Genomic DNA, 26121 nt, shown 5'->3' with positions numbered 1-26121 from the left:
GGGGCGGGGCGGGGCGGGGCAGAGGGCCGAGGGGGCGGGGACGCGGCGCGGGGCAGTGTGGGGCGGGGGCGGAACGCCGCCCGGCCGCGGGTTGGGTCTTGTGTCAGCAGCCGAGCGGGCGCTCGGACGGGACATGGCGGGCTGTGTGGCCCGGCGAGCCCTGGCTGTGGGCAGTCGCTGGTGGTCCCGGTCGCTGACCGGGGCCCGGGGGCCGAGGCCGCTCTGTGTGGCGGGTGGAGCCGGAGCCTTCCCGCCAGAGGCCTCAACGACGACGCGGAGGCACCTTTCGTCCCGGTGAGGGACGGAGCGCGGGGTCGGGCCTGGAGCCTAGTGAGCGTGTTCCCGGCCAGTGAGGAGGCCAGGAGGCCCGGCCGCCTGAGGGTGATTGGAGATCGACCCGGGAGAGGGTCCCGGCCGGGAGCCGACCTGCGTTGCCTGGGACTTGTGCCAGGAGCAGAGAAGAGCCCTGGGCTGTGCAGGGCTGGCTCTGAGGGAGAACTAGTACCCCTCCCAGAGCGAATCCTGCCTCCCCGAATGGGGGTCTCCGAGCGTCGCTGTTAGTGGGCAGCCTTTTAATTAAGACCTAGGGCTTTTGACTTGAATCCCCAGCCCTGGATTGGGTCAAGGCCTCCCTCAGAAAGATGCTCGAAGTGGGAAGCAGGACTCCCTAGTCTGGGCCCTGCGTGGGTCCCAAATTTCAGTGTGACCTTGGGGGGACCAGTTCTTCCTATGTGACTTAGGGAAGGGGGTTTGAGGTCACGGGGATGGTGTGAACATTGTCTCTGGGGATGGGACAGCAGATCAGTTTGGGGCCGGTGGATCAAGTGGGACGAACCATACCGTTCACATCTCCAAAACAGTAAGGATAACAGTGCTTTGAAGGGGCCCTGGAAAGAGCAGCCCTCTCCAGAGAGGTCACTGAGAGAACTGACTTTTTAGTGGCAGAGATTAGACACTGATATTGGGGAGAGATGATAACTATTTGCAATTTAAGACCCTCCTGAAAATTGACATAAATCTGAACCAAAACTAGATTTGAGAGACTACTAGGTGCAATGCAGGGGTACAGTAGGAAATCTAGAGATGATGCTTAAGCCCTTCAAGGGCAGAGTGAAGACTGCAGTTTAGAGGGGGAGGCAGAAGTGGAATTAAAACAGAATAAATATTTTTTGAGCACCTCTTTATACCCGAGGCTAATCCGACGCAGGTGTTGCTCGGGGGAACTCAGAGTCTCTAATGGAGATAAGACAAGGGCACAAATAACTGAGATGCAAGGTGGGCAGGACAGCTGAAATGCTGTGGGAGGTCAGGAGGGTGGATCAAGGAAGAAATGGAGGCAAGGGGTGCAATTAAGCAGGTAGGAGGACATGATGGGGATGCTGAGAGTGAAGAGAGGAGAAAGTGATCTTGGAGCAGTCAGACCTAACGCAGAAGCCAAGGAGGGGCCTGTGGCTGGACCTCAAGGGAGGACAGGCAGGATCTCTGTGGAGTGGTGGTTTGGCAGGACCCTTACTTGCTTTGCCCGGCTCCACCACCCCCACCCTTCTCTGCTGTCATTGCCCTGCCCCCTCAGGATCCTAGTACCTTTTAATGTTGGATCAGGACCATTACCTTCTCAGTTATTCAATTGCCTTTTCTTTTCCCTCCTAATCAGAAACCGACCAGAGGGCAAAGTTTTGGAGACAGTTGGTGTGTTTGAGGTGCCAAAACAGAATGGAAAATATGAGACTGGGCAGGTGAGTGGTGGGCTGGGTCATCTTTTATTTTTGTGGTGTGTTCTGCTCCTAAAAGTGTCAGATTTAGTCACAGGCCTGAATGTTATGGTTTTCTGCCTTGGTGTTTGGTGCCAGACCAGAATCACAAATTTTTTAAGATCGGGTTTCTATTTTCCTGGATTTGAATGCATTTCATATGTCAGTGGGTGCTCTTCCCAAGTTAGTGTGGACAGAGATGGTTTGGATTATAGTGAGGAGACAGCCAAGTTGCTGAGGAGTCCTCTAACATAGTGGATGGTGGGCAGCCAGTGGAGGGAGCCTTTGACTCCCCAGCCTTCCCTCCCCAAGGTATCAAAGCAAACCTTTGATACTTTGTCATAGTTGAACTGATTGCAGTGTAGTAAGCTCTGGGAGTGAGGCTCTTTTTCTTTTTTTAAAAATTTTTTGAGGAAGATTAGCCCTGAGCTAACTGCTGCCAATCCCCTCCTTTTGCTGAGGAAGACTGGCCCTGAGCTAACATCCGTGCCCATCTTCCTCCACTTTATATGTGGGACACCTATGGCTACCACAGCCTGGCTTGATGAGCGGTGCCATGTCTGCACCCAGGATCCGAACTGGCGAACCCCAGTCTGCCGAAGCAGAATGTGTGCACTTAACCACTGCGCCACGGGGCTGGCCCCAAGACTCTTTATCTGTATCAGCTTTGTGCCAGATCCACTGAGATAAATTTAGGTCCCTTGTAAGTAAGGGGGACTTTTGGTTTATTTAACTTTTTTTTCCCTTTGGTATGCCTGCAATGGACCAGGCATTGTGCATTGGAGTTAAATCAGAAAGCAATGCCTTCATGGAGTTGACAGTCTAGAAGGGAATTATGATATGCAAATGGTCAATGGCTGCACACTGTGCCAAGCGGAGGGGAGGTCAGGGAAGGCTTGCTGGAGGCCTAGGCTATGGCCTAAAGGATGAGTAGAAGTCAGCCAGGTGAAGAGGGGCTGAGAGTGTTCAGAAGTTGGTCTAGATGGACACAGAGTTCAGGGGAAAGAGTGGCAAGACCTTGTTCTGGAGTGGCCGCTACTTGTGCTGCTTAGTGGTCCAAGGCCCCCCTGGTTGGACTTGATGGACTGCGGACTCATTGAGGCCTCTCTTTCCTCCCAGCTTTTCCTTCATAGTGTTTTTGGCTACCGAGGTGTCGTCCTGTTTCCCTGGCAGGCCAGACTGTATGACCGGGATGTGGCTTCTGCAGCTCCAGAAAAGTAAGTTTCCCTGTCATTGTGCCTCATAGTACCTCAGGAGGAGGCCTGACTCATGGCACACATACGTAAGTGGGGTCCCAGGGGTAAAGACATCATCCTCCCGGGCCTTAGGAACAGCCCCAGAGTGCTCCTCTGGCACTAATATCCACGGAGACAAAAGTGCTGAGTGCCAAGGACAGTCTGAAGCCAGAGGGTCCCTTTAGGCCTCTTCAGGATGCTCTCCCCAGCTATTCTCAATATGTGTTGGAAGTACCCCAGAAGGCGTTTGGGAGACTAGTCTTCTTGACTTCTTGATGGTCAGTTAGGATCTTTCCCTTAATTTCTTATCATCACTAGAGTACATTAAAAAAGAAAAGGCCAAGCTCCATTAGATGATCACAGACAGCCCCTGGGATGTGAGAAAAGTTTGGCACTGTGGACTTGGGACTCCAGGCAGCAATTTGATTTTCTCAAATGGCCCTCTTTTTCCAAGAGGCAGTCAGAGAGTAAGACAAATGATGACTCTGTGCCGTGGGTCCTCCACGTTCCATTGTTTGCCCCTGACTGGGGAGCAGCTGCCCCGGGGTGTTGCTGAGCTGGTACCCAGCTGGTGCTAAAGTCCCTCAGATCAGGCACCAGTCTGTTTAGGTGAGGAGCTGGGAGGGAGCTGGGGCAGGCACTGCTTGTTTCTCTCAGGGTGATCTTGGGCTTCTTCTCCTACTCTATTATAGAGCAGAGAATCCTGCCGGCCACGGCTCTAAGGAGGTGAAAGGCAAAACTCACACTTACTATCAAGTGCTGATTGATGCCCGAGACTGTCCACATATAGTAAGTAAGCAAGATGGCTGGGCCTGGGTTCCTCTCCAGGAAAGGGAAAGGCCTAAATCCTGATGGGGACAGAGGGAGGGAGAGGGGTCAAAGAGAGCCCAGATCAGCACTGGGCCCCAAGTTGTCAGGACTGGATAGTGACTAAGAAAGTCTCTGACTCTCTTCTTGTCTTAGTCTCAGAGATCTCAGACGGAAGCTGTGACTTTCTTGGCAAACCATGATGACAGCCGTGCCCTCTATGCCATCCCTGGTGAGTAGTGAGCATCTGAATGGTGCCTGTCGATGAGGGTCCAGTGTGTCTCAGGGTAGGATTCTGACGTCCTTTAATCTGCTGGGAGGAATTATAGTTGCTGAGAGCAATGGAGCAGGGTCGTCTCACCCTGAACAAGGCCAGGAATTGTGTTTCTTCTCAACCCTGCTCCTCCTCTCTCCTATGTGAGTTTCACTGTCTCTTTGCCCCTCTGTGGCAGGCCTGGACTATGTCAGCCATGAAGACATCCTCCCCTACACCTCCACTGATCAGGTTCCCATCCAGCACGAGCTCTTTGAAAGATTTCTTCTGTATGACCAGACAAAAGGTAATCTCTTTCAAGAAGGGAAGCTGGAATGGGAGGGCCCTTTCTTCAAAGACAGTATCATGAAGCAATTTTAAACGCTATTTCCACAACCTCCAACCAGACCTGTCAGGTAGATGGCTGTTATTTCCTCCTAACAGATATGGAAACTGAGGCTCCGGGATGATGAGAAGGGACTCAAGTTTGCTAGTTAGTGGCAGAACGAGATCTGAAAACTAGGGCTCCTAACTCCCAGTCCAGTTCTCTTCCCACAAGGTCATGTACCTCCTCAGGGCTTACTCTTGGTAGGCAGCTCTGTGCTTTCTTCCAGCCTCTGCTTTTGCTTTATGGTTGGGCATCTCGTTTACCTGGGCCACTGGGCCACCACTGGGAGGGGTTTTCTAGGAGGGGCAGTTGGAGAGCGGGTGCAGTGCCCTGGACTCTGGCCTGGACTAACCAGTTGTCTCTCGCCCCAGCACCCCCTTTTGTGGCTCGGGAGACGCTGCGGGCCTGGCAAGAAAAGAATCACCCCTGGCTGGAACTCTCTGATGTCCACCGGGAAACAACCGAGAACATCCGTGTCACTGTCATCCCCTTTTACATGGGCATGAGGGTATGTGCCCAGGCTGGGTCCCTTTCCTCAGGACTAGGCCCCCATTCTCTGTGGTGTCCCCAGTGTGACTGCTGGAGTAAGTTCCAAATTTAAACTGTGTGTTTGTAGTTCTGCCTCCAAGCTGCTTGTACTGGTTAGGGTTGGGCAGCCTCTTTGGCAATGGCAGACACCATGCCCTAGAGCAGAGAAACCCTTGGGTCTCAGGAAGGAGTCCTTCAGGCTGACTCTTCCTTCTTCTCGGCTGGGTCAAACAGAGTCACGTTTATGAAGAATATACACATTTGTTTAAATCAGTGTAGGCTGATCTTCTCCCTTTTTATGCATTATCAAACATTTATTGAGCTATTTCTTGCCTGACTGTAAGCTAGGTCCTGGGGATACAAACAGAAATGAAACACTGTCCCTACCTTCTGGGAGTCCATAGTAGTGGGGGAGGCCAACACACAGCATAACAACTATTGTCATATAGTGGGGCTGTGGGAGGGCTGAGGAGGAGGACAGTGACCTGGGCCAGCAGTGCTGTGGGTGGGGCTGGCAGGGAGGGTGGTGAGAAAGGGAAGAGCCCTGTGGCTGATGTACAGCCTGGCGTCCAGCTCTGCTGGTGATCTTGATAGGATAAGGAGGAGGGGGTCCAGGGATGGATCCAGGGGAGGCTCCCTCCCTGTGCGCTTGTTGGCCGTAGTTCAGTCGTCATCATCCCATGGATATTCGCAGCTTTGTTCTGTCTCAGCAACCTTCCTGGAATACATCCTACTCCACTGGGGAGACGTTGATTGGAACAGACTTGGTCTTGCCCTCTGGAACTTAAATTCTTTGTGTTTTTTTCCCAGGAAGCCCAGAATTCCCATGTCTACTGGGTGAGCATCTCTCTTGGGGAGGAGGGGAGCTCAGGAGATGTGCTTTAGGGGGCAGATTGGGAGGTGGGGGAGTTTACCTCCGGGGAGTGGGGCCCTTGCAATGCAGATACCAGCCTTTGTTGCCTTTTGCTCTACTAGAATTCTGGGTGGGCCAGTCCAAGGTCTATTCTTTGTCAGATGTGAACTCTTTTCCCCACCCCCACAGTGGCGCTACTGTATCCGCTTGGAGAATCTCGACAGTGACGTGGTACAGCTCCGGGAGCGACACTGGAGAATATTCAGTCTATCCGGCACCTTGGAGACAGTGCGAGGCCGAGGGGTGGTGGGCAGGGTGAGCATCAGTGGGCCAATAATGCCCAGTTTCTGGTCCTGCCCAGCAGGCCTGAGGGCTAAGTGCATGGTTTTTCCTCTTTCTCTGTGCTTAGGGACAGAGGCTCAGTGTGTGAATGCATTGGGCTGTTTTGGGTGAGAAACCATACAACAAGCCTTTGGGATAGGTTTCTTACAACCTATTTCACAGATGAAGAGAGTGAGACTGCGAAGTTACATAACTAGCCTATGGTCCCATAGCTAGAGTGGCAGGGCCTGGATTGGAATCCAAGTGAGTCTGACATCAAAGCTTGTGTAGAGCTTCTGTTGCCAGCACAGTGCGTTTTTAAGAAACCCTGAATTTGAGTACTCTTAGGTGGGGCGTGTACCCCCCCTCTACTCCTAGTTGTCCTTTCTCTGCCTCTTTACATGTGTACATCCTCTGCTGGTCCTTGAAGAGATCTGATTTTGCAATTCCCACACTACCCTACCCTGTCTCCTGAGAAGAAAAGTCACGAGAAGTGGCCAGCATTTATCCACGTCAGCAGGGACTTGGGGAAGCAGGGTGGGGTGACGAGAACAGGGCTTTGGAGTTAGTCTGGCTTCAAATGCCAGCTGTGTTGTTTACTTGCTATATAACTTTGGGAAAGTTATTTAACTGAAATCTCTGTTTCTTAACTGCTAAAATGGGGATCACATCTATTAAGATTACTAGGAGACTGAAGTCAGCAAAGGTTTTCAGAGCACTGCCATGGTGCCTGGCCCCTAGGCTCTCAGCCAGTGGATGCTGGATGGGGTATTTACAGAGTAGGTCCTGTGCCTAGCATCTTTTCCCAGTGTCCTCAGACATTCAGTCTGAGATTATCTTTCCCTGAGTCAGAGTCAGAGGCTCAGGTCAGTGGCCATGCTGTGGGAGGAGGTACTGCCAGGCAGTCATTGTAGGAGGCTTGAGGGGGCATCCTGTCCTGGTGAACTGGCAGTCAGGGCCAGCATATGGCCCTGGGGTGAGCGAGCTTGTCTGGCCTGACCTATTTTGCCTAAACCCTCACAGGAACCGGTGTTATCTAAGGAGCAGCCTGCGTTCCAGTACAGCAGCCATGTCTCCTTGCAAGCTTCCAGTGGGCACATGTGGTAAGTGAGCCCGTGCTGGGGTAGGGGCAGCTCAACATCATACACAAGCTGCAGGTCAGAAAAGTGAGAGCTTACAGCTTGCGGTTAACTCTGGGCCGGCCTAAGTCCTGAGATGGAGGCTTATCTGCTGTTCATTGTGTGGGACTTGTCTGATTTTTTGACTGCCTGTTTTCCAGTTCCCTGTGATTTTGTGAACTGAGGACTGAGGCCAAACAGGTCTGGTGATTTGATGCTGCACTGAGTTGCCCATAGCTGGACAACTATGGCCGACTATGCCCATTGCGGGACATATGCCCATAGTTGGACAACTATGGCCAATCCAAATCATAGTTGGATTTTTTCCCTGGTGTTTCACTTCTTAACCTGAAAGTGTAGTTGGCTCGCTTATGCAGTGTGCATCCAAGGGCCAGAATCAGGACAGCTGTGTTGCTTCTTCTGCTGTAGGGCCAGGATGGGCTCTTGGGTCTCTGCACTAGTGTTACCCTGGCATGAGCCAGGCAGGAGAGAGTCCAGTCCTGCCTCAACCTGCTGTGGTTCTGGATCTGAGCACTCAGAGCTTCTCAGATCTTCAAGGGGGCCTCAGCCCTCACTTCCTCTAAACCATCTTCCTTCTGACCCACAGGGGTACTTTCCGCTTTGAGAGGCCTGATGGCTCCCACTTTGATGTCCGCATCCCTCCCTTTTCCCTGGAAAGCAATAAAGATGAGAAGACACCACCCTCAGGCCTTCACTGGTAGGCCAGCTGAGGCCCTGAGTGCCCAGGCTTGGCCCCTGAGGAACAGCTCTCATCCCACAATTGCTGCAGAACTCTCTCTCCATTCCTGGGCCACAGTGGGTCTCTTAATTGTTTGTACCATTTGATTGTGGGGTGTTTCTTTTGGTGGGTGGGGTGTAACTGTTTTCTCCAGAAGACCCATGTAGGACTCCTTAAGGCTGGCCTCCCCCGTAAGCCCTACCTACACTGTGTTCCTGTAAACTTTTCCACCGGGAACTCTTGTGTTCAGCTGCCATAGGCCTGGAGGAGTTTCTTGGCCTGTCACGCAAGTTGTTTAGAATGGAGGTTTGGTCAATAAACCAGTGCTCGCTTGGCCACCCTCGCCATTTCTGTCCCCAGGGTCTCAGGCTCCCTTTTTGACCCAGTGGGGGCCCTTGATTGCTTTCCTTGCTGCCCTTCCAGGAAGCTGCCCCTTTGATTAGGGTATATACCTGTTTCCCCCGAGGCTGTGGGTTGGCTGGATGTCTCCCAGGGTCACTGTGCCTCTCAGCTGGTGGGGTGGGGGCCAGAATGGACTTTTGTTCTCTTCTTTACCCTCTGCCAAGTGCAGAGTGGGAGGCCAGCATCAGGGTCAGAGGAGTGGCCCAGCCCTTAGCACTGGCCAACCAGTGGCATCTCTGGCCTCCCTGGGCCTGGGAGAGGAGTAAGGCAAGCCAGTCGGATTTCCTAGAGCAATGGGCTTGCCAGCCATGAACATGAGTCTGTCAAGCCTCCAGACTACAAATGCAGAAACTCGGCCAAGGAGCTTTAGCCATGGACGACAACTAAGCCAAGCTACTTTCTGAGCTTCTCACAGATCTCCAAGAGCCAGAGAGGAAATGTGCTGCATTTTGCCCCGATTCTTAGGATTCCTGCCCCAACCACTACCATAGTGATTGTTAAAAGAAGTTGTTTTATTCTTGAATTAACATTAAATCTCAGTTCCAGTCCTTAGTAGTGTTGTCCTTAATCCTCCACCAGGGGGAACCTGGGTTGCAGGGCAGTGAGTGCAGTCAGACTTAAAACCCAGCAAGAACACAAGGGCAGGTGGTGAACAGAAATCCAAGAATTACATCCACAGCAGCAAGCTGACCAAGCTGTGCTCACTGTAAGCACGGCTCTGCACCACTGCAGTGTAACACAATTTTATTAGGAATTAGTGTTTGTCTCCATCACCTATGCTGAGCAACAAAGAACTGCAGTTACATGATAAAGGAAAAGTTCTCTCATGTCAGGACCTGTGCCATCCTTCAGGCAGATCTTGGTCAGATAACAAATTGAATAAAACCCAATACAGTACTTGTGGTTAAGAGCAGTTTTCTCAGAAACTGACAAGGTTTGACCTTCATCCACACTTTTTGTTTACTTTCCCCTGGGCTGCTTGGAGTTGAAAAATTCACACCTCCAAGAGCTGCTTTCTGAATGGGGCTGAGAAACTCAAAGAAAATTCCTCAAACTCTTACGCCACAAAGTCTGCTCAAAGAACCTAAGATTAAGATTACTTCAATGAGTTCAATGTTAGTATTTTTCTTAAGACCAAGGAGATATTTTCAATCAGAAGAGCTAAGTGCCCAGAGTCCCAGACTATCGTACTTTCTCAGGAAGACTAGTCACCACTGAGATAGCTGAGGATCCAAATGTCAAAGCGGTAAAAAGAGGCTACAGGGGTTGGGGAGGTCAAAGGACACACATTAAAACACCTCAGTGGGGAGCTGGGACTTTTGAATATTAAAGGACTTCAGGAGAGCAGCTGAGGAAACCTGCCAGTGGCCTCAGGCAGAAGCATTCCAGTCTCTGTGGGAAAGCCACAAACCCCAAGCCGGAATCTGGCCAAAGAAAGAGATTTGTCTTCATCTTGTTACTCCAGTGAGGGCTGAAAGCACTGTTGTAGCTGATCACCAAGGCGCCTCACCCTGAAAGCCTTTATATGTTCAAGACTGTGACAAGTATAAAATGCCTATTAGAGTCACACTTCTCTTGCCCCATCATGTCATTTCAGATCCTTGTGAGTGTCTACTAACCCTGGCCTGGCATTTGCCCATAGGCTCTATGGGGTCAGCTGTGAGCAGCCACTTAGCTATAGAGTAAGAGTAGTCAAGAAATGAACTCGATAACCTATGTCCCTTCCCAAATGAGTGTGTACTGCTGTGTGGCTATGTTGCTTTCTTTGGCTGGCTGAACAGCTCCCGCCCTAATGGAATTCCTTTGGGAAAGAATTCAGATAAGCAGCTTCCCAAAGGCCAAGTCAAACAAAAGGTAATGAAAACCAAAGCCCTGAAGAGGAATGTGCACCCTTACCCAGGAGCTGGTGCTTGGCATCTCCATGGCCAAGTTAGCCAACAAGAAAGAAGTGAAACCTTTTAAGGGGCTTAGGCTGCTCACATCATCCTGTGTTCAGAGACTCAGCACTGGCCAGAACCACCATCCCCAGCCAGGACACAAAACCGATAGGATGGATTGGGGGAGGAGGAATGTATTGCCAAGCACGTGCCACCTCTCTGCAGGGCTGCCAGGAATGCAGAGCTCTGTGCTCACTGTCCTCGGCTAACGGCCATGAAAGTGCAGTGCCCATGGGCTTCACAGCCTTCCCACTGCGGCTCATGCTCCTAGCCCCTGTGATGGCTCTTTGGCTTTAATGTAAGGACAGCATGCCTTGGAGCTGAGGGCAAGAGAATCAAAAATAGAATCGTGATAGACTCTAGGAATCAGTTATGTGACTGCAAGACGTTGGGGTAAAATGTACTTTCTCACAGGGGCGTTATTAGGACCACAGGTCCCAACTCACACATCCTTGCCTCCTCAGCGCTCTCGGCTGGCTGCTTGGCCAGGCTGGCAAAGCCAAAGCTGATCAGTTTTTCTTTTATTGCTGCTTCTATCCACTCCCTCAGATTGATTCTGCAGGGAAGAGGCAATTAGGGTCAGAAAAAGATGACATGGGTCAGGGCAGAGTACAAATCTCCTGAATAAAAGTACAAAGTGCTTTAAAGAAACAGATCCCAAAGGCATGGAGAAGGGCCAAGGGTTCTGCCTTACCCAGGGTCTTGGCACCCTGAAGGAGTAGCAGAAACACTCAGTTCCCTCATTATTAGACTTAGAACTATTCATTTCCTAGATTATTTTTAAAAAACCGAACTCATCAAGCCTGTGCTTGAACACCTTAGGAAAAAAGGAGCCCCACCTTCTGTAAGAAACTGGGCCTCCTCAGCACCAGAAGCCACCCTCCCCACAGAACGAATCCATTCCCCATGGGCCTCAGCTGAGGCCTAACAGTAGCCCTTCAGTATAGGAAAGGGGCACTCAGCAAAGGGCCAAGGAGAATGTTCTCAGCAGGAGGTGGGCAGGTCAGTCCATTCACCCTAGGGGCAGAAGTGGCTCCCTGTCAGGCAGGGAGGGAGACACTGAGCAAGGGGGCCAGGACTCAGTCAGCGTGAAGTGCTCAGAGAGCGAGCAGGACAAAGGGAGGGGCCCCTCCCCTGCTCAGGCCCTCGGACCTCCCAGGCAGGGCCTGTCATGCCTCTGGGTGCTGGAGCAGAGACCCAGACAGCAGCAGCGTGGGCTGGCCAATGGGGCGGGGTTCCACAGGAGGGGAGACAGGGTGTCCCACGCCCTGAATCCCTGAGGGTCTCGTCAGTCACGATGCGCAGACTGGTGGCCAAGCTGCCGGTCATCGTAAGTGCTATAGCGCTTGACATGGATGCGGCGGACACGGTCCCGCAGTTCAAAGGTCTCCTCGTCTTCACTGGGGGAAGCCTGGCTGCGGCTACGGCTTGTGGCCTCCAACAAGGAGTTGTCAGGGACTCTGGGGGTCTCGTACAGTAGGACGTTGAGTGTCTCCTCATAGATTCGGGCCTCTGGGAATTCCACCTGGGGTGAGGGGAACGGGGACTGAATGAGGTTTCATCCCAGAGAGGGAGCAGCATGTCAGGGCCCTTGGCCCTGTGCTGGCTCCAGAAGGCTTCCTGAACTCTCTTGAGACAGATGGCTTTCTATCTCATGAGGGAGGGCAGGTCTCCCTCTGAAGGAGGTGTGAGATGCACTCTATGGACATAAGGATGCAGAAGACTAGCACCCTTCCCACACCCCACCCAATCCCAGGCCAATGGCCTAATATGGTAGAGGTTAGGACCCTGGCTTTGCGGTCAGGCCTAGGTCTAAATACAGCTCCACCACTTACTAGCTGTGGGGCCTTAGGCTTAACCTTGCTGTGCCTCAGTTTCCACATGTGTAAAATCATGGTAACATCTACCTCAGAGAGATGTGAACATTTCATGAAAGACGGAAAGGGATGGCATTAAGGCACCTGAATTCTAGCCTAACTTGCTGTTTCATCTTGGGCTTCTGTTCCCCCATCTGTCAAATGGGAAGAATGGCTCTACCCCTGCCTCACAGGTGTGGTGTGAGGAGTCAAAAGTTCACGAAAGAGAAAGAACTCAGGAAGGTGGCCGGAGCTGCTGCCACTTCCACCGTGTAACCAGGCCCTACAGAGCCCTGCCCCCAAATCCTGACTCCACTGGTATGTGTACATGGGAGCCCCCACCCCTAAAATGACAGGAGGAAGCAGGGCTACTCCTGTAGGCTGTCTTAGACCTTAGACCCCCAGCCCACCCCGCTGGAGGCATTTCAGTAGTCTAGGGGCTGAGAAGGTGCTACACAAGCTCAGTTGCTTTGAGCCACGCATACAATCCTCCCCCAGATGAGCTGCTCTTCCATCCCAGCAAAGCCCTGCCATGCGGGTAACACCACTCATGGGGGCGGCTCCTTTCAGGGAGGACACTGACTGCTTGCAGCTCGGGGGAACAGGGTTGGCTGAGTTTGTGTGAACTCTCACCTCTCCAGTCCCCCACACGTGCCCGACACCGTGTTGTTACTGCAGAGGCAAAGCTGACTGAGCAGGCACACCTGACCAGCAGGGGCCTGAGAGCTGACCAGCTATTTCCACGACATGGCACTGCTCTCAAGAACTGTCTATTTTCTAAGAACTAGCTATTTTCATAATAGCTCTGTTAAATTCCTACTGTCATTCCCATGTTTGCAAATGAGGAAATTGAGGCCCAGATGGTTTAAATGGCTTATCCAAAGTCAGAAAACGGGCAAATGGTGAAACCAGAATTCAAACCCGAATTGGGCCAACTCCAAAGACCTTGTCCTTCCCACCAACCCAGGCTGTTCCCTGGTGGTCACCAGCCCCTGCTGCTCAGCTGACCGGAACAAGCAGTTCCATGACATTTCCCGAATCCCTTCTTTGGCTGTTGTCCTTGCTCAACACCATCACGATGAGTATGGGAAAGACAGAGCAAAACGGATGCCCTTGTCGCTCCCTGTGCTGACAGGCTGGTGTGGGCCCTGCAGAGGGAAGGCTTCCACACCTTGGTCTGCTTCTTTTCCGTGGCGTACACAATGGAGGTGCAGCACACCTCTGCCAGCTTACGGCCCTGGCCGTAGAAGGACCAGCAGCAGATCTCATCGCCGATGACGTCCTTGATGAAGAGCACGCGGCCGTTGAAGCGCAGGGAGAGCTTGTCAAACAGCTCGATGTTTTTCAGCAGGTGGTCATCAGAGTTGCTGAAAAACCCACGAGGGCCGCAGGCCTGGGAATGAGCTTCCAGCACAAGGGAGGGTGCTAGCTGGGTTCTTCCCTCCCTGTCCCTCCCCTGCTGAAATGAGGGACAGTCAAGATCCCAGAGGGGACAGGAAGAGAAAGGGTCATGGAGCACCTTTTGGGTTGGGGGCCAGTGAGGAAAAGGAACTGAGCTGGTTTTAAGTTAAAGCAGAGAGAACTGAGGGAGGGAGATCGCCCCCGGTCAGGCCTGGAAGGAAGAGGCTTGCAGCTGTCTCAGTGGGATTCCTGCCTTGCAGTAGGGGTGACACTGGCAACGAGTCTGTCCTCAGGGAGTCACCAGGGTGGTTTGGGACTCTGAGCCTGCAGTCTCCTGCATATACCTAACTGGCCTGTGGAGAGGACACTGGGTGGCAGGGGGAAACCGGCCAAGCTGTGAGGTACAAAGGCTGGCTTAGGCGGAGTCCCAGCCCACTGGCTTCCCAGTGTCCCTCCTCCACCCCAGAAAACAATGCTGGGAAAACACCTGGCAAGCGGCCTGACATGACACATGGCCCATCTTGTCTCTATCCCAGCCAAGGCCCTGCACCAAGTTCCAAATGCCTCTGCTCTGATTTCCCTTCTCCTTCCTGTTCTTCCCTCCTGAGACCCAGACCCGCGCCAATCGTGCCAGGAGTGCAGGGGGCTTCCCTCGGGTCTGCTGCCCTTTCCCAGGCACCACAGCACCCTGCTCCCCAGGACGCCCACCCTACCTGGTGTAGGAATACTTGTTGTTGCTTCTATTGTACAGCAGCTTCACCACGGGCTGTGAGGGAGGAGAGCGTGAGGGCCAGGCCACGGTCCCGACATCCCCTGCCCATATGTAGCCCTCACAAGTCCCAGTACCTTGGTGGAGGCTTCAATGAGCCTCTCCTCCTCCTTCAGGGATGTGATGATGGGGATGTTGCACACGGGCTGGTAGGAGTCCTTCTTGTCCTGGGTGACACACACAGCTGAGAATCTTTTTTGAGATCTTCTGCTTGCCAGTTAGCCAGGCTTTCCCCAGGAGCCATCAGAGGCCCTCTGCCATGGCCACCCCCTGACTTGTGGAGGAGGCATTAGACAGAGTTCAGGAGGCCCCTGGCAACAGAAACTGCCAGCTGGCAAGCAGACCCCCATTTCCAGAAAACCTAAGATCCAGCTATCTAGGCATATAAACTAGAAGCAGGACCTAGTCAGACTGCCTAGTTCGTCACCTTACAAACTGGCTGGCTGCAAGCTCGGTCAGCCTGGGCAACCCCTGTGGTGTGTCTAACTAGGCTTGGACTCATCAACCACAGCTGTCACACAGCCTTCCAGGAATTGGACCTTTGTCCCTGAAGGAGGGGGCCAACTCCCGACCCCATCAACCTGCCCCAACTCTGCCTCCGTACCTGCAGGGCAGTTTGGCACATGTTCACCAGCCCCTGAATGAGGTAATATTTCGCTTCAGCCATCAATTCCTTGATTTCTTGCCGGTTTTGTGGGAGGATGATGGTGTCATCTCGGAGGTAATTCAAAATGGTGCCAAAGTGCTTTCCACATCGGTCTATGAGGATCCAGCCTGGGAATTCAGGGGGGCCCCAGAGTGTTACTGTTTGCCTCCAGGTACCTCAGAAGCAGGCAAAAGCCACCTGACAAGCCTGGTGGCCGGTGGCATGGAGCAGATGAGCGCAGAGCCCACGGCACAGGGTAAGAGAAATGGGAACAGAACCTCTAGCTCTTAGGTCCATGGCTGATCTTCACCCCTCCTCCCTGAAGCCAGAGCTGGCACACAGCGTGGGAGACACAGGCCCTCCAGGCTCTGTGGAGGCCCACTGAGCTCAGGAGTGCTCAGGCCACCTCATGGCAACACAGAACCCACCAGGCCCTGCTTGCCTTCTGCCCACAGCCCAGTTGCTAAGGCAATGGTTTTTATGAGAATCTAGTCCTATGTGAATATAAAACAAGTATGGATCTCCTCCCTGGAAAATGCGTAAACACACAACATTCTACGTACAATTTCAAAGGATTCTGAAGCTCTACTAAGCACTCCAGGTGAAGGAGTTCTGCACCCAGTGAACCAAAAAAGCGAATCTAGATGCTAGATCTGCCAGCCTTAAGCCCTGCCCTGAAGTCACTTCCTCAAGAACTCCTCTTTCCCTCCCCACCGCTCCCCACAAGTCCCAATGCCTTACCTTCTTTGTCGGTCAGCACTTCCATGCGCCCACTGAACATGGCCTTGAGCATGGTGTCATGCCGGGTGAGCGCCCGCACAGTGGTGTAGTACAGGGAACCACCCACATTGAGCTGGACGTATTTGTTGCCCAGGCCTCCTCCCTTGAAGCCGCTTAGTTTGGGCTTGGCCCCTGAGGCTGGGCACAGACAGGTATCCCCTGACATCTCCCGCTGCAGGTAGATCACCACACGGCAGGAGGTCGGCTTGGAAGGCTCCGCCGTGGTGGAAGGGTCACAAGTCAGTGGCCAGTGGAGGCCAGAGCCTCATACTCTCAGTGCTGTGAGCAGAAGATGGGAGAGAAGACAGAAGTCAGCACAGGAGAGCCCTCAGTCAGGAGGGGACAGAAGGGGAAACACTGACCATCTACTCATTCTCTCTTTGATAAGCCCTCAATTCCCTGGCAGAGGCTAAGGCCCTAGGCCTTACAGCAGACATTCCTGCTGTTATCTATGGAACCAGGAATCAGGTCTGGGAGCGCAGTCTCCCAGAGCCCAGAGCTGGTCACCTCACCAGGCTCCCTGTGACACAGCTCAGCTCTGAGTAGCAAGGAGGACAAGCAAACCCTTGGAGCTGGTCAGAGACAGCTTGAGGAACAGCCTGGGCAGGGCAGACGTCCTTACTCTGGGGATCCATCAGTCAGATTCCAGTTATTTGCTTCTCAAGGTTCCCAGGATCCAAGACCTCCAGCCAAACCTACTGGGAATCCAGCCAGCCCAGGAGTTTCCCAGGAGCCCGAGGGACAGGATGCACTTCCTTTCTAAAGATTCCAGGCTCGGAAGCAGCCTGCACCAGTGCTTACTTTGAGTACCACTCGGAGTCTGGCTTCAGGAAGGCAAGTAAAAGCAGCTTCAGGAGAGCACGGAACGAGCCAGGCTGGAGGGAGCCGGCCAGTGTTCCTGGCAGGTGTTACTCTGCCTCCAGCCGGGGTTTCCTGACCTTCCCCTTTACTTGGCACCAGCCCTGTCCCAAGTTCCTGAAATTGTCACCATTTTCCAGGACAGAACAACTACAGGATGGCTATTTTTGCTTCTTTTTCCTGAGAAGGGGCCCAGCCCTATCTTTTCCTCTCTTCCCTCCCAACAAGAATGGGGAGAAAGGGCTAGAAAAAAACCAGACGATAACTCTAAAAACAGTTAAGTGATCTGGAAAGTGAAACACCGATAGGAGGGAGGGCAAAGCCAGGTCACCTCTCATGATTTAGATTCCATATGTTTTGGTTTTCTAAAGAATCATTAAAATTCATTCACTGAAGGAAAAAAATAATAGCCAACTTTCTTCGCATGTTTACTATGTTCCAGGCACTATTCTAGGCATTTAATACATATTAGCTCATTTAATTCATTCAGCAATAAAACAAAATTGAGTGCCTACTATGTTAAGCAGTAGGAATAGAGATGAAAAGATAACGTCCTTGCCTTCAAGAAGTTCAAAGAAGCATCATGATGTTAACAAGAATAAAAATATTTTTAGTTATTTAGTTAGCTTAGATTGTGCCACTGCTACGTGCCAGGCACCGGGGATACAGAAGAGAACAAGTCATGGCCTCATGGAGCTTACATTCTAGTGGGAGGATACAGACAACAAACAAGAAAATAAATAAATATGCAGGCAATTCCAGAAAGCAAGAAATGTAATAAAGATAGTAAAACAGAGATAAGAGTGACTAGGGAGAGGCACTAATTTAGATAGGGGGCCAGAGAAAGCCTCTTTGGGAAGGTGACGTTCCAGCTGAGGTCTCAAAGAGCATTTCAGATACATGGATGAGGAGGGGCAAAGTTCCTCAGTTAGACACAAAGTTTAGGAAAAGAAATAAGGCCAAGATGGCTGGTGCATAGAAAGAAGGGGGCTGTTGGCCTGATTTAAAGTCAGGGAAGGCAGGGGCCACATTACATTTAAGAGTTTGGGAATCGATCTGAGGGTTTTAAGCAGGGGAATGATATGATCTGAGTTATTTACATTTTGAAAAGATGACTCTGGTTGCTGTGTAGAGAATGCATTGTAAGGATGCAAGAGAGTAAGGGAGGCTTGTCCAGGAGACTCTCATTTGCCTCCAAGACGGGAGTCTGGATGAGATGAGCCCTCACCCGCAGATTACCCAATCAGTAAGCAACACTGAGCGGTACATCACCTTACCTTCCTCCACCCACCCCAAAGGAACAAACACACCCCTGAACAGGTTTTAGCAAGTTCTCTACGTATTCTGTGCCCCAATTTCTCCAGGATCAAAGAAAGCACACAAACATATTCTGCCAAAGCAAAGGAGCTCAAAGTTTACGCGGTTGCCAACGGAGGAAGACAAATCCAGAGCTAATCTATTCCTTTCCTACAAAGCAATTGCTTTCAATCCTTGGATGACGTCAGCTCAGATTCCGCCCAGACCAATGGGTTCTAGGAATCCTGTGGCAGGTGACGCCCTAGAAAGTAATTCCAGTGAGAATGAAGTTTCCATTGATAACCTCACCGCTCTTCCTTCCGGACTTTGTGTGTGGATCTTTGGGGATGCCTGGGGCTAAGGGCGTATCCGTGTCTCACTCAGCGAAGCTAAAGAGAAGCCAAGCCGAATAAAGGGCAAACAACGACGGCTGTGGCATAAGGTAGGGTCCTGAAGGAGGAAGGACCCACAAATCCGCCACACACGGGGATGGCGGGGGCGTGGGGTGGCTCTTGTCTAGAGATGGCGAATCTAGCAGTAATCCTAGGAGTAAATCTTAGGCTTCATCCAGAGTCTGAGGAAATTTAGCGAGACCTAACCCTCTGTGGGCAGTTTAGTCTTTCCCAGCCCGTACCCTTCCTCACTACCGAGAAACCGCGATCGGGTCTGACACCCACCCCCAAGGAAGGATTTGAGCTCTCCATCTCCCCTACGCCGTCACACGCCTTTTCCCCTGGACCAGGCGGGGAGGCGGGGAGGGAGCTCTCTTTGCTCCAGCCCGGGGCCCGTCCATCTCTTCCCCTAGGGCATCGGCAGGCCCGACTCTCACCGTCCCCGGGGGCGCCTCTCCTCGCAGCTGGGTTGCAAGCCAACGCCGTGCCGCCCCCAGTCTGTGGCCGCCTGCCCGCCAGCAATCCCGGCGCGTGAGCTCACATCCTCCGCCCGCTAACTCCACCCCGAGCCGCGGCCCCGCCCCGCCCCGCCCACCCGAGAGCCTGAGACGATGAAGCCCGGGACGCCCCGCACCCAATCACGGGGGAGGGAGGAACCCCTGAGAGTACTCCGCGGTGAGCGCACACCGACTTCCGGCGGCCTTGCCGGCGCAAAGGCCCCTGGGTCTTGTAGGCAGCCTTCCTTCCTCTTAGGCCTCTGTTCTCCAGCAGGCTCTGCGGGTTGGGCTGGCGTAAGTGCTTCCGGTGTCAGGCAGTGACATCATGGGTAAACAGATCCTGTAGCCGTGGCAGCGGCTGAGGCGGGCGGGCGAGGTACCGGCTGCCGCTGACCGGAGAGGGGAGCTGCCCGCCGCCGTCAGCCTGGGCCGCAGCGCGCCGGCGTACCGGGGGGGCAGGTAGGCCGTGACTCCGGGGCCGGGGCCGCGGGCGGACCCGGCGCGAGGTGAACCTGACGGGCCCGCGCCCTGAGGAGAGGCGGTCCCAGGCCGACAGAAACGTGGGAATTCCGCCCGACTCTTTGGGAGCGGTTTCACACCTAGCTCGGGCTTGGAGCTTTACGCGTCGATGCTCGCAACGATCTTATGTGGACACTGCGGCTCAGATAAATCCAAGGAGCTTACATAGTAAAGCCGGTTCCATCGCCCGGGTTTACCTAACTTTCCGCCCAGTGCCCTCTCCCCACCCCCATGGATGGAGCCTGCTGGTATGGCCTGGCGTGGGTCTGGGAGAGCCCGGGAGCGGGGAGAGTGTCAACGCTGTCGTCTTCAGGGAGCCCGGTCCTCCCCTTGTGCCCAGTGTTTCTCAGATGCTCAGACACGCGCGTGTGGTGCGAGTTGGGAGAGAATCTGATAGTGGGCCGTGAGCCGTCACCCTACCCTCCTCCTCCGGTCTTACCCATCTCCTTCAACTGTCCCCTCCAGCCGTAGAGTTGGCTCAATCCAGATACGTGGGAATCTTGCCTGACTCTCTCTCTCATCTCCAAAGCCCTACATTCAGTCAATCCTTTATAAAGTCCTATCAACTCGACTTACAAAACATCTCACATCGGAACGCTTTTCTTCAGCTCCAGTCTTTGGTTACTGTAATAGCCTCCTTCGTTTTCACGGTCAGCCATTCCACAAACATTTACTGAGTGCCGTTTATGTGCAGGCACCGTGCTGGGTGCTAGGGTTACAGTGATGAAGAAGGTAGGTGTAGCCACACCCACTTGTTCCCTCCATTCTGGGTCAGAGTGATCTCTCCAAAAGGCAACTCTGACCGTGCCCCTCTGTGGAGCATCCATTGGCTGCCCATTACCCTTAGGATAGAAGCCAGGCTCCTTACTGCGGCTTTCAGAATCTCCGTGATCCAGCTGCGGCCTGCCCACCTAGCATCATCCTGTTCCACGCTCCCCTTTGCTTACTGGGTTTCAGCCACACTAGCTTTTCAGTGTGCGGAATGCGTTAAATTTCTTACAGCTTCAGGATCTTCACACATGCTTTTCCTTCTGCCCGGAATGCCTCCTCCCCACTTCCCCTTGACAAACTTGGACATCCTTTAGGTCTCAGCCTTTTTCAGAAGGGTTTTGTTGACGCACCCCCCATATGAATTATGTCCTCATGCTACAGCTTTACATAGCACCGTGTGCTTTTCCTCATACTGTTATCACAGTTTGTGATTGTTCACGTCTGTCCAGAAGTCAGGAACTAGAGCATTAAGGCATTTTCTTCACTACTCTTCTCACCAGAGTAGGGACTCAGCAGATGTTTCTGAATAAGTGCCTGCTCTCAGGGGAGGGAGTGCAAGTTGAAGGTTAATTGAAGCTTTCTAGAGCAGTTGGTCTGAGTAATCACCTGGTAGGTGTTAAGTGCTCAGACTATTACGTGTAAATATAACAGATCAAGCAGGAAGTCAGATCTTTTAATTTTATTAATTATTTTTGGGGTTGAGGAAGGTTGGCTCTGAGCTAACATGTGTGGCAATCCTCTCTTTTTCATGTGGGACACTGTCACAGCATGGCTGTCCAAACCTGCGAACCCTGGGTGCACGAACCTAACCACTACGCCACCAGGCCAACCCCAAGACAGATCTTTTTAAAAGCCTGATTATAAGAAAGCTCTGGATGATTAAAATGTTTCAAAAGGAAGATGCTAGCCTACTTAGTTCAGTGGATTCCAGTGAGGCCAAAGGCTCTGGGCCACACTCGTGCACAGACAGCCTGTAGACATGCATTAGATGGCCCACACAGTGTTAGATGTGTTTTTTTCCTTAAATTTTTGAATTAGATACTTTACTTTAAAAATAAGGTTTCAGTGGTCAGCCTGGTGGCACAGTGGTTAAGTGCGCACGTTCCACTTCAGTGGCCCAGGGTTCACCAGTTCGGATCCTGGGTGTGGACATGGCACTGCTTGACAAGCCATGCTGTGGCAGGCGTCCCACATATAAAGTAGAGGAAGATGGGCACGGATGTGAGCTCAGGGCCAGCCTTCCTCAGCAAAAAGAGGAGGATTGGCAGCAGTTAGCTCAGGGCTGATCTTCCTCAAAAAATAAATAAATAAATAAATAAACAAACAAACAAAGATTTCAGAGGTGGCCCCCACAGCATAGTGGTTAAGTCTGGCACATTCTGCTTTGGCAGCCTGGGTTTGCAGGTTCGGATCCCGGGCGTGGGTCTACATCACTTGTCAAGCCATGCTGTGCCGGCAACCCACATACAAAATAGGGGAAGACTGGCACAAATGTTAGCTCAGGGCTAATCTTCCTTAAGCGAAAAAAAAAAAAAGATTGGCAATGGATGTTAGCGCAGAGGGAATCTTCCTCACCAAAGAAAAGAAAGATTTCACATATAAATCTGGATCTCTGATCCTCTTGAAAACCAGTTCTGGCAACAGTGGAATTTAATTCTTTAACCATTGCTTGTATGGTACACCTGCTCTGGGGGGTTGCTTCCAGAATCACCCCTTTCAGAACAGAACTCCTCTGAGGAAGCTGGAAGGGAAACAGGTGAGGCTGGGAGATGTAAGAGAAAGGGAAGGGCTGGCACAGGGCCAGGTGGTGGTAGCTTTTGGAACACCTAGGGTTTTGGAATTTTTTTTTTTAAGCCAGAATGAGGGTGAGTTTTCAGTGTTTCCTTCCCAGAATTGAGGCATCCTTTGGAGCAGGAATGCAAGGTGGCCTGGGAAGGGAGAAGTTAACTCTGCTGGTTCTCATGCCTACAGAAGAAAACCCACACTCCTTAGCATGGCACACAGGGTCTTTCTGATCTGGCTCCAACCGACCTTTCCAGCTCTGTCCTCTGTCCTTTCATCTTCTAGGCAGGATAGGCCCTTTCAGTGACTTCAAGCTCTTGTTTATGCTGTTTCCCTGCTGGGAATGCCTTTCCCTGGTCTCTTTGCTTGCTATATTCTTGCTGATACTTCATTCTTTTTTGTGTTTTCTGCCAGAAAGAGACTGACCCAACTTTGGGTCCTAGTTCAGGCAAGTGTACAGTGTCCTGTGGCATACATTGTGGGTAATACTCTTACTCCTGGCTTATTTTATTTAACTCTGATTTTTAATTCATTCAGATTTTCTCTTTTACTTGCTTTTTGTGTTGTTCCAGTATTGTATTTGAAAAGCTTTCTCATGTCCTTTTGGGTACATAACTGAAGATACATAAATATGCTTATGGCTCACAACTTAGTTTATATGTCACTGCCTCACCCCAAGTTAACTGCTTTGTTCTCCTCCAGCACTTGAGTGATATTTCTATAAAAGCACTTAACACAGTATAATTTTTCAGTTTATATGTCTGTCTTCCTCCAGCTACACTGTGTGCTCCTCCAGGGCAGGCACCATGTTGCACTCATCTTTGTACCCCCAGCATCTAGCGGTGTTGGCATGTCGTAGGCACTCAAGAAATGTGTGTTGAATGAGCGATGCCTGTGACAAGCAACCGGACTTTATTCTTTCCTGACCCTTGCTCCTATGACACATCTCCTCCTGGCTGCCACTATCACCCTTCAGAGCAGAACTTCTCTAGGGAAGCCAGAAGGGAAACAGGTGAGGCTCAGAGAGGCGGAGGCTAAGGGAAGGGGGAGCCTTTGGAACATCTGGGTTTTGGCATTGGTGTCTGGGGGCGGCACTTGGGGTGGGCTGGAAGCGGGCATTTTCTTGAGTGGCTGGGAAGTGACTGGGGATTGGGTCTGGTTTCTTCTCAGCTATGGCCAAGGACATCCTGGGCGAAGCAGGGCTGCACTTTGATGAGCTGAACAAGTTGCGGGTGTTGGACCCAGAGGTTACCCAACAGACCATAGAGCTCAAAGAAGAGTGCAAGGACTTTGTGGACAGTGAGTGTCACTTGGGGAGACATGGTGTCACACAATTCCAACTGTGCCCCACCCCCACCTGCAGCTCTTGGCCCTGGCAGAATGAAGCTGCTGGCTCCCTGGAGGTTGAGCCTGGCCTTTATGAATTCCCATGTGCCACCCAGCTTGTCTGCCTGTCCTCTTCTTATGCCCTCATGTAGTCCCACACAGTACACCAACCAAAACAAACACTGGAATTGGGATAGGACGGTGCTTTTTTAGATATGCCATCTTTGATTTTTTTGCTCTCAGAAACCTTAAACTTCATGGGGGCAGAACCACGGCTTAGGGGTGGGAAATAGTTACACACCCATGATTTGATTCTTGGGAGAAATATTGTTCTCAGTAAGCAGACTTGCCATTATTTGGAGTGAAAGCTGGTTAACTGGAGCCTCTAGAAGCAGCTCAACAGACTCCATGAAGTCATTTTTTTTAGCTAGAGATACTCAGGACACCTCCTGTCCCAGCAGCCAAGCAAGCCCAGGGCAGTGAGTACAGTGCAGATCTTGCTAGAGCAGGGATTTCTGAGGGACTCTGGGCTTTGGAGAGAGCTTGACTGGTAGAAGGTAGCGTGAGTTGTCGTCAGTTTTCTGATTGCTGTGTGCATGTTGTTCCACCTCTCTGGGCCTTAGTCAAGTGGGGTTCCACTACACCCAAGGACATTGAAAAAAGCGAATGGAAGATTAGGCACTTAAATGCTTTGAGCTCTTTATTAGTTCTGGTCACTGGTGGAAAGCCCCCACCCAGCATTAACTGAAATCTAGTGGCTTCTCTGTGGCTCGTCAAGAGGCAGCGTTCATGTCCTGAGGCAGGCCTTTCATAAACATGGCCCTTTATGCTTCCTATTACTCCTGGGAAAGCAGGATGGGGTCCATCCAGAGGATGGACCCACCAGGAGCTTTCCTAGCCTGAGGTAACAGCAGCTGGCTGGCTCAGTGGGGACTCAGGGTCCAAGTATGCCTCAGTCCAGCTCTGGACACCTGGACACCCTTCTCGAGGTTCAGCCCAAGGGTGGCAGACTTGGGGCCAGCAGGCACCAACCTGTTTTGACAGAAGTTAGAAGGGGCAGTTAGCCCTGCCCTCTCACTGCAAGGGAACGCTGAGAGACAGTGATGATGCTGAGGAAATAAAACATTTTCTTTTTTGTTCTTTCCCCAAAAGAAATTGGCCAGTTTCAGAAAATAGTTGGTGGTTTAATTGAGCTTGTTGACCAACTTGCAAAAGAAGCAGAAAATGAGAAGATGAAGGTAAGATCAGCATGTCTTTTATCTCAATCTTGGCTTGGGACCCTGGTTTACTAGCCTCTCATCCTTCTGCCCTTTTTTTTTTGGCCGAGGGTGGGGGGATTCTTTTAATTAAAACAAGATTTTAAATAACAATTCCTATACAAATATAGAATCATTGTTGTACACCTGAAACTAATATAATGTTGTTTGTCAATTATACTTCAATAAGAAAAATAAATTCTGGTCCAGTTAATCTAATAAACACTTATATGCCAGTCCACTTTGTCATTCTCTCCTTTAAAATTCACATCATCACTGAGATAGGTGGTTTTATCCTCCTTTATAAATGAAGAAATGGAGGCGTGCAGATGACTTGGCAAAGGACACAGGCTACATGGCCACCAAATGGGCCAGTGAACACCCGTGTGCCAGACTTTGGGGATGCTCCTAGATCTGCCTCAGAGCTTTGGTCTCCTCATCAGGCACTTTGGGATCGTGAGGCTACTCCTCCTTCTGACTTCCTCCCAAAGCTCTGGGGCTTGACCATCTCTTCCCCACTAGACACTGAGATAGCCCCAAGTGGCCCGTCCCCGGGTGAGGACTCAATGCTGAAGACGGCTTTCATGGAGCTGTGACCTTCTTTGGCAATACCATTTTTCTAGGCCATTGGTGCTCGGAACTTGCTCAAATCTATAGCAAAGCAGAGAGAAGCCCAGCAGCAGCAACTCCAAGCACTAATAGCAGAAAAGAAAATGCAGCTTGAAAGGTAAGAAGTTATGATGCAAAGCAAGTTCTTTACTCAACCGCAATTCTATTTTTCCTTCTTGAACCGTCACCTCTTGTCCTTATTCATCGTTTCTCCCAGGAAGTGTTTCACTTATCATTGTGATTTGAAGATTTTAAAAATTAAGTTACATTTGATGGGAAGGAAATGGAAATTTGGTTCATATCAGACAACCTCTAGTAGTTTGAGAGCATGAAAGCTCAGGGAGTGTCCTCAAGGTTGGCTGGCTCTCTGAAAGGACAGACTCTCAGGGCTGGAGACTTCTGGGTGGCCCTAGTTAGGGCTTCCCCTTTTACTGTTTTCTGTCTTTCCCTCGCTAACTTCATTCTGAACTCACCATTTCTTCAAATCATTTAAATCACCTATATTCTTCTCTAGAAGAATTAAGTCCATGGTTTATTTCATCCATTTTTAGGGCTTGTAACAATTTTGTTTTTCAGGTATCGGGTTGAATATGAAGCTTTGTGTAAAGTAGAAGCAGAACAAAATGAATTTATTGACCAATTTATTTTTCAGAAATGAAAATTTCATTTTATAGCAGAAGGGCAAAAAAAAAAACCCCCAAACACCAAAAAACCTCTGTACCATTCCAGTGACTTGACTAATGACCCAAGTTGTTGTGAGACGGTGTGTAAGGAACACAGCATCTCTGAAGGCAAGAAAACCAACCTGGGGGGACGTGTTTCAGATATTAGTGCGTACCTCCTGGCAAACACCCAGTGGCCATGGTGGTCCAGGTTCTCACCTCTTGCATTCTCAGTCTGAACTGAGCAGTCTGTAAACTTTGATCCTTTTTTTGTAAATTCACAAAGCTTTGGAAGGAAAAGCAATAAATTATTGTTTTCAAATGGCTTGATCCTCTTTTGCTGGTGCCCCTGAAGTGTATGTATAACCC

General features: G+C 51.3%; 3 protein-coding genes across 10 annotated transcripts; 2 read left to right on the top strand and 1 right to left on the bottom strand.

The window, feature by feature from the left end:
• Window positions 1-25: 25 nt before the first annotated feature.
• Window positions 26-8947, top strand: POLDIP2 (DNA polymerase delta interacting protein 2). The gene is made up of 11 exons (XM_023653083.2): window positions 26-294; window positions 1655-1736; window positions 2871-2968; window positions 3679-3775; window positions 3950-4025; window positions 4246-4353; window positions 4806-4942; window positions 5773-5799; window positions 6005-6130; window positions 7160-7239; window positions 7862-8947. The coding sequence occupies exons 1-11, from the start codon at window positions 134-136 to the stop codon at window positions 7974-7976; spliced, it is 1107 nt and encodes a 368-aa protein (XP_023508851.2). The 5' UTR covers window positions 26-133; the 3' UTR covers window positions 7977-8947.
• Window positions 8948-9122: 175 nt separating this feature from the next.
• Window positions 9123-19059, bottom strand: TNFAIP1 (TNF alpha induced protein 1). Of its 4 annotated transcripts, none has more exons than XM_001504116.6 (7): window positions 18768-19059; window positions 15746-16063; window positions 14963-15132; window positions 14436-14525; window positions 14303-14355; window positions 13360-13555; window positions 9123-11857 (listed from the first exon to the last, which is right to left on the bottom strand). In XM_001504116.6, the coding sequence occupies exons 2-7, from the start codon at window positions 15948-15950 to the stop codon at window positions 11621-11623; spliced, it is 951 nt and encodes a 316-aa protein (XP_001504166.1). In that variant the 5' UTR covers window positions 15951-16063; window positions 18768-19059; the 3' UTR covers window positions 9123-11620. The 4 variants fall into 4 exon arrangements, with proteins under 4 accessions (XP_001504166.1, XP_070083825.1, XP_023508852.1 ...); XM_070227724.1 differs by having other exon boundaries at window positions 18616-18867; XM_023653084.2 differs by lacking the exon at window positions 13360-13555 and having other exon boundaries at window positions 18768-18970.
• On the top strand, window positions 19053-26074 carry IFT20 (intraflagellar transport 20). 5 transcript variants are annotated; one of them, XM_014742074.3, is made up of 6 exons: window positions 19109-19286; window positions 22675-22911; window positions 23070-23198; window positions 24378-24463; window positions 25105-25208; window positions 25667-26074. In XM_014742074.3, exons 2-6 carry the CDS (start codon window positions 22788-22790, stop codon window positions 25746-25748), a joined length of 525 nt encoding a protein of 174 aa, XP_014597560.1. In that variant the 5' UTR covers window positions 19109-19286; window positions 22675-22787; the 3' UTR covers window positions 25749-26074. The 5 variants fall into 5 exon arrangements, with proteins under 5 accessions (XP_005597667.1, XP_014597560.1, XP_023508855.1 ...); XM_023653087.2 differs by having other exon boundaries at window positions 19122-19286; window positions 22733-22911; XM_003362424.5 differs by having other exon boundaries at window positions 19125-19286; window positions 22876-22911.
• The last annotated feature ends 47 nt before the right edge of the window (window positions 26075-26121 follow it).

Source organism: Equus caballus, chromosome 11, assembly GCF_041296265.1.
Source record: "Equus caballus isolate H_3958 breed thoroughbred chromosome 11, TB-T2T, whole genome shotgun sequence".
NCBI classification, from domain to species: domain Eukaryota; kingdom Metazoa; phylum Chordata; class Mammalia; order Perissodactyla; family Equidae; genus Equus; species Equus caballus.
This window is presented reverse-complemented; position numbering and strand designations above follow the sequence as displayed.